General features: G+C 48.3%; 1 protein-coding gene across 1 annotated transcript in view; it reads left to right on the top strand.

Moving 5' to 3' along the window:
• The window catches only part of IL12RB2 (interleukin 12 receptor subunit beta 2), a 63,419-nt gene that overhangs the window by 24,942 nt on the left and 31,361 nt on the right, over positions 1 to 7,116 (top strand). Inside the window, exon 7 of the mRNA XM_044674761.1 lies at positions 332 to 411. Coding sequence (XP_044530696.1) covers positions 332 to 411 — 80 coding nt within the window. The remainder of the gene's footprint in view (positions 1 to 331; positions 412 to 7,116) is intronic.

Below are 7,116 nucleotides of genomic sequence, written 5' to 3'. Positions count from 1 at the left end.
AAGGAAGGAAGGAAGGAAGGAAGGAAGGAAGGAAGGAAGGAAGGAAGGAAGGAAGGAAGGAAGGAGAGAGGGAGGGAGGGAAGAAAGGAAGGAAGAAAAGAAGGAAGGAGAGAGGAGAGGAAGAGAGGGAAGGAGGAAGTCCATCCCTTCTAGCCCTTGAGGAGCTTACCTGATGCCAGCAGGGTACAATATGTATGTGAGTCTCCTGCAGCCTAAAGCTTTGAAACCTTTTTGAATGTTTATAAATTGATCTCAAACGACCGGTTCCTGAGCTTTCAGCGCTCTGCCCGCCATGTATGAAACGGCTCTCCTTTTTCTCCTTCTAAAACAGAGCCCGTGGGAATGCTGGACGTGTGGTACACCCAGGAAGACCTAGAAGGGGGCCTGCAAAGGATTTCTCTGTTTTGGAAGGTGAGGTTGTGCTGGAAGCTGACAGCTCGGGGGGTTCTTTCAACTTTTGTGAGAACTTCTAGGCAGAGAAGTCCCTGAAACAGGGAGCTGTGGTTTCAGGTCACTTTGCTAAAGTTCTCTCTCCCCCATTTGTTGTCCATTGGGCTGCCCAAGCTCTGGGTGTCCCCACATCCAGCCCATTTATGGCCGATAGACTTCGAGCCTTGCCTGGGGCTCAGAGAAGTCATCGCCAGAGGCCACACAGATTCTTGGTGTCAGCAGTAGAATTTGGGGCTGACACCAAGGCCAGCTCTCCCTTTACTTAACTTCCATGGACCTCAGTTTCCCCATCCATAGGATGGGGAGCTTGGACTAGCTGGCCTTTGAGGTTCCTTCTGGCTCTAGAATTGTGGAGGGACCTGTGGACAGCCCTGACCAAGAAGTGAGCCCTCGGGCTGTGGAGATGATGAGGTGAAGGTGATGCTCTTGGTTTGCAAATTGAAAAATTCTAGCATTGGCTAGACTTCCCCTTTCCTTGAGCCAAGGAAGCTGGTAGTTGACATAGCAGGGGTGGGCAGGGTCTGCCTTGGGGGAATGGGGTAGGGAAAGGAATTGGGACTGTTCTCTCCAACTATCCCCTCCATTCCCTCCACCCCCTACCCGCCCCTCACCTCCACCAGTAACAGCCACTTCCTACCTCCCATCCCCACTCTCCACTCAGTCACAATGAGGCATTCGTGAGATTGGACAGAATCTTGGGTTCAAATCCTACCTCAGTTATTTCCCACTTGGGTGGTCTTGGGGAGGTCACTTCACCTGTATAAAATGATAGGATTGGTCTCCAGGGCCTCTAAAGTCTCTTACAAATCTAAATCTATGATTCCGTCCACTAGACCCACTCTCTGATCCAAACCATACCATACTTCTCCCGTCTCAAACTTCTCCTCACCCCATTTCCTTAATTTCTTTCCACCATCATCTTCCCTTCTGCCAATCATAGCCCCCTCCCTTAGCCCCAACCCAGTTCATGTCTCCATATGCAACCAGAGCTTTCTTCTTGAGAGAACATAATCATCCTGACTCTGGAATCAGGAGATCTGGGTTCAAATTCTGTTTCTGAAGTGTACTCTGCCTGTGTGACCTTGGGCAACTCACTGGCCCTCAGTTTACCCATCTGTAAATTGAAAGAGATGGACTATATGGCTTCTGTGATCACCTCCAGCTCTCAATCTGTCATCTCTCCCAGTGACACCTTGACTGTTACTATACACAGAACAGTCGTTCTTTCTTTCTTTCTTTCTTTCTTTCCTTCTTTCTTTCTTTCTTTCTTTCTTTCTTTCTTTCTTTCTTTCTTTCTTTCCTTCTTTCTTTCTTTCTTTCTTTCTTTCTTTCTTTCTCTCTTTCTTTCTTTCTTTCTTTCTTTCTTTCTTTCTTTCTTTCTTTCTTTTTTAATGACCCTCATCTTCTATCTTAGAATCAATACTAGGTATTGGTTCCAATGCAGAATAGCGGTAAGGGCTAATCAATGAGGATTAAGTGACTTGCCCAGGGTCACACAGCTAGAAAGTGTCTGAGGCCAGATTTGAACCCACGAGCTCCTTTCTCTAGGCCTGGCTCTCTATCCACTGAGCCACCTAGTGATCCCTCTTGTATTATTTCTTGAACTATTACATTAATGTTTTTTGACTGATTTTTTTTTTACTTTTTAGCAATCTTTTGTTTTCATGTCACTTTCATTTTGAAATATATGCCTTCCCCTCTCCATTGAAGCATCATCTTTGACAAAGATTTTAAAGGGAAAAAATCAGTTTAATAATCCAATCAATACACCAAATATATCGGATAATATTGCATACTCTAGGCCCCTCCCCCTGTCCCCTAATTGTAAAGAGGAAGAGTCATCTTGGACCTTGGGTTCTTTCCCTACCTACAATTCTAGGCTGTTGGTAGAGAGAGAAAAAGAGGAAGGAAGGAAAGGAGAGAGATTCATTGATGTTTCTGCCCACCTGCCCCAACTGTAAGAAGGAGATGGGGGGCCTCTCCTGCCCCCCAGCTTACCTCAAGGCCATCAATCATACAAAGACACGTTTAGCCCAAAGGAAAGAAGATTTGGTGGGGACAGGCTGGTTGTCTTCATATGCGAAGGGCTCCCCAATGGAGGAGGGATTAGACTCTTTCTGTTTGGGCCTAGAGGAGAGGACCAAAGGGAAGATGGCAGAGAGGCTTCAGGACAGGAAATGCTTGCAACAGGGAGAAGTCAGGTTGCTGCCTCCAGAGGAGGTAGGCTCTCTGTCCTTGGAGGACCTTTGGCCAAGGCCGGACAATCACCTGCCATGTGCATAGGGTAGGCTCACTGGTGGCTGATGGGCTGCTGTGGAAGAGACTGTTAGCCTTGTGTTTCTTGACTTCAGAGAGCAGAAACAGGGCTGATGGGGAGGAGGTGCAAATAGGACAGACAAACCAAGCATGATAATGGGGAGAAGTTTCCTGACAATCCCATCTGTCTCAGAGCAGAGTGGGCTGCTCCAGGAAGTATTAGCTTCTCTTTCCTTGGATATTTTCCTGTGGAAACATGTTGTCCAGGATGTTTGGAGGCAGCTAAGCCCATCGACACAGAGAGAGAAAGAGAGACAAAGCAGGGGGAGGAAGGAAGGAAAGAAGGAAGGAGGGAGGGAGAGAGAGAGAGACACCCAACTTGTTGGTATCAAGAAGACCTGAGTTCAAATCTTGCCTTATACATTTTCTAGCTACAAGACCCAGGGCCAAGTTGATTAACCACTCCATCTTAGTTTCTTCATCTTTAAAAAGGGTTACCATGAAGTTCAGCAGAAATAACCTTGATAAAGTGCCGTGTGCTGAGTTGTTGCTTGCTTTTGCTTAGGGACGGATGTTATCACAGATTTAGATCTGTGCACTTTAGGGGGCATCTAGTTCAGCTGTCTCTTTTTATAGCTGAGGAAACTGAGGCCTGGAGAAATCAATTGTCCTCCAGCTCTCAAATCCACTCCAGAGGAGCTTTTAGCCAGCCACTCTTTAACTGTCCCCAGATTTTTGGCATTCTGGCTAAATCAGTCAATCAGTCAATCAGTCAATCAACAAGCATTTATTAAGCACTGGGCTGAATGCTAAAGATACAAAGAATGGGAAGGTAACAGCCTCTTCCCTCTAAGAGCTCACACTCCCAGGAGGGGAGGAAGTTTGTACTTTACTAGCTTGGGGGGGGGGGGGAAGCAAGTCCCCTGGCCTGCAGGGGAAAGAACCCAAGATGTCTGGCTCTTTCTTCTTTTGGGCAGTGATTCCCAGGGCTGCTTCAGGGGCTGCTCACAGGGTTCTGGACCCCCAGGGCTCCAGCAAGCTGGCCTCTGAGGAGAGGGAGGGGGGTTTTCTCCTCTGGTGGTTTTACTTTTGTCGGATGTTGACATTAAGGGGGACCAGCTTTGGTTGAGAATGACTCAGGGCAGCCCCTGGGGACCAGAGAGGAGGGAAAATCCCTCTCCTCTGTCACCAGCAGCGGTTCTAGGTAGTTACTCATTTTTCCAAGTTTCTTGGCTGAAGGTAGTCTCTGTTTCTCCTCTGAAAGAACAGTTTCCCCAAGATCTCTTGTCTTTGGTTTGGTGATGACTATTTTTAGATCAAAAACATACTTTCTTTCTTTAGTCAAAAACCCCAGCCCAGAACACACGAACTACAAAAACAAACGCAACCTACTAGCTTGTTTAAAAAGAGAATCCCTGCTGGCCAGAAGCTCATGTTGAATTGGGAAGTGGCATGATGGCGCTGGGTCATGGCACAGATACATTGCCTTTTCTTCTACTGGATCAGTAGCACCTACTATGGGCCAGACGCTGTGCCAAACCCAGGAATACCAATAGGAAAAAGAAAGACCCTCTGTGCCCTCTGTAGCTAATCTTCTGAGTATGCACACTTGAAACCTGGGGCCAGACAAACACAAATCTATATTGAAAGATCTCTTTAAAAGGCTTGGGAAGAAAGCATTTAAAAACATCTGTGTCCTTTCCCATAAATCGTAAATCTGCCCAGGAGTGTGCTACAACCAGCTGTAACCAGCTTCACCTGATTGTTAAAATTTCAGCGTGAGCATTTCTAGAAAAAATTAATAATGAGGGGCAGCTGGGTAGCTCAGTGGATTGACAGCCAGCCCTAGAGATGGGAGGTCCTAGGTTCAAATCTGGCCTCAGACACTTCCCAGCTGTGTGACCCTGGGCAAGTCACTTGACCCCCATTGCCTACCCTTACCACTCTTCTGCCTTGGAGCCAATATACAGTATTGACTCCAAGATGGAAGGTGAGGGTTTAAAAAAAAAAAAAAGATAGAATTCAGGGGCAGCTAGGTGGCTCAGGGGGTTGAGTGCCAGGCCTGGAGATGAGATGTCCTGGGTTCAAATGTGGACTTAGATATGTATTAGCTTGGTGACCCTGGGCAAGTCACTTAACGCCCATTGCCCATCCCTTACCAATTTTTCTGTCTTAGGAACCATACTTAGTACTGATTCTAAGATAGAAGGTAAGAGTTTAATTTAGTCAAGATTAATGTAAAGTCTGACACTTGGCCTCAAAAACCCAATACCACATATCCAAGATGGCAGACGTGTGACTAGGTTGTCCTTAAAGGATGTGGGGATGAGACTTAGAGGATTGTGAGCACCGCATGAGCCAGCAGTTGGCTGGGTGGCCACATACCCTCCTGGGACCTGGGGCTGCATCAAGGGACCAAGGAAGGTTGAGTTCTGTTGCCTTGGTAGAACCCCATCTGAAGTGTTATCTGAGCCCTCCAGAATAGGATGAACAGTGATGAGCTGGAGAGAGAGGGCTCAGCCATGATAGTGAAGGACCCAGCATCCGTTCCATGGAAGGAATATCAGCCAAGTCTACCAGGGTTGTTTAACCCAAAGAAGAGATGTCTGCAAAGGAAACACCATACGTGAACAGTGGGATAGAGATTAGACTTGAGGGTCATAGTGTTAGGTGTAGAATGGATGTCAAAGGCCACCGAGACGAACTCTCCTCATTTTACAGGAAGGGAAACTGAGACCCAAGAGACCAAAGCACTTCTCTCATGACGACATGTCTGGTTAAGGCACAGAGCTAGGCTTTGCACCGTGGCACTCTTATTTCACATCTGGTATGCCAGAGGATCATAGAGCAAGAGCTGAGAGGGACCGTGGAGTCCAACTTCATTTTACATGAGAGGAAACTGAGGCCCAAGGCAATTCGGTGATTTGCTCCATGTTAAACAGGCAATCAGTCCATCGACAAGCATTCAGGGAGCCCTTACCCCACGCCAGCCATAGTGCTAGTTGCTTGCAGATGGGTGATAAACCAAGGAGCTTTTCATTCAGATCTGGGTCCTCTGACTCCTGCACTCCCTGCTCTGTTGCCCTGTTGCAAAGTTCTGCAGTAATCCCTGTGGGTGACGAGGAAGGCTTGACCCCAGTGGGCAGGAGAAGCCGTGAGAGAAGCCGGAGGGAGGTCCATTTAGGCATCACGCCAGGAGGAACTTCCTGACACTAGAAACTGTCTCAAAGTGCCAAGGAAGGGCTGTCTTTGGAGAAGTGGTGGATCCCCCTCCTTAGAGGTCTTCAAAGCAAGGCTGGATGGCGTGCGTGCGTGTTGGGGTTCCTTCTCCTTTCAGGTGCTCCGATGCCACGAAGAGCTTTGTTCTTGGCTTAAATCTAGGACCACGTACCCAGAAGAGCAGAACAATTCGTTTTTTGACGGTTTGGAGCTCTCCAGATGGAGACTGTGGAACGGAACGTGGGGGGCTGGAGTTCTTCCCCCGAAGCCTAGCTGTCCACTCGGGGGCCGTATTGCAGAGCGGGCTCTGTTTCACTTGGGATTCCCAGACAGCTGCCGATGGGCTGAGGACCTTGGAGGCCCTCCGGTCCCAGCCTCCCGAGAGGACTCTGAAGATCATCTCAGACTCCGAGGTCAGCCCGACAGGAAGCCAAGAGCTGGCCGCCTCCTCGTCAGGACAGAACAAGACCCAGTGGTGGAAGGGCCAACCATCCGAAACTCCTGTTCGTTAACGGTCCTGTGAAGGCAAAAAGGAAAGGCCCGGCCGGGTCGAGAGTGAACTGGAAAGGCCAACATTTGGCAGGCGAAGCTTTGACTAACGCCTGAAGTTCTCCAATTCTCCCGACTCTTTTTCAATCAATGAACAAAGATGGGTTTTCTCTCCCTCGCTCGCCCAGCTTCTTAGAGTATTTCTATTTTCTGGCTTCTCAAACCAAGTGCCAAGAATCGTAGCTTTTCTTTGGGGAGAGACGGTTCAGAAACAAAATTTTTGTCTAGAGATGAAGCCCCCCCCAAACCCTAAAACAACACCAGGAAGTTTATTTAAAAGGTTGAGGCATGAGACATTGGCGGTTAAGATTCGTAGAAGCCGTCCTGCCCACCTCCCCATGTCATTCTGTAAATAAGTGCCCGCTGTGTGCCAGCAACCATGCTAGGGCTCGATAAAGAGCGCAAAGGAGCTCAATCAACTTCCTATCTCTTGGGGACCAGAACAAGGCGTTTCTGTGCCCTGGGCAAGCCTGGAAAGTCAGAGCCCTGGAACCCCGGTGTGTTGCTCTCCCCTGGAGGCTTTGAGCTTTTGGGTTACTATGAAATCCTGCCTCTTACACACTGGTTGTGGGAGCATGAGTAAGTCCGTTTATTCCCTGGACCTCAGTTACCTCATCTGTGAAAGGGGCGTAATGCCTGTAG

Source organism: Gracilinanus agilis, chromosome 4 (assembly GCF_016433145.1).
Source record: "Gracilinanus agilis isolate LMUSP501 chromosome 4, AgileGrace, whole genome shotgun sequence".
Classification (NCBI taxonomy): domain Eukaryota; kingdom Metazoa; phylum Chordata; class Mammalia; order Didelphimorphia; family Didelphidae; genus Gracilinanus; species Gracilinanus agilis.
This window is presented reverse-complemented; position numbering and strand designations above follow the sequence as displayed.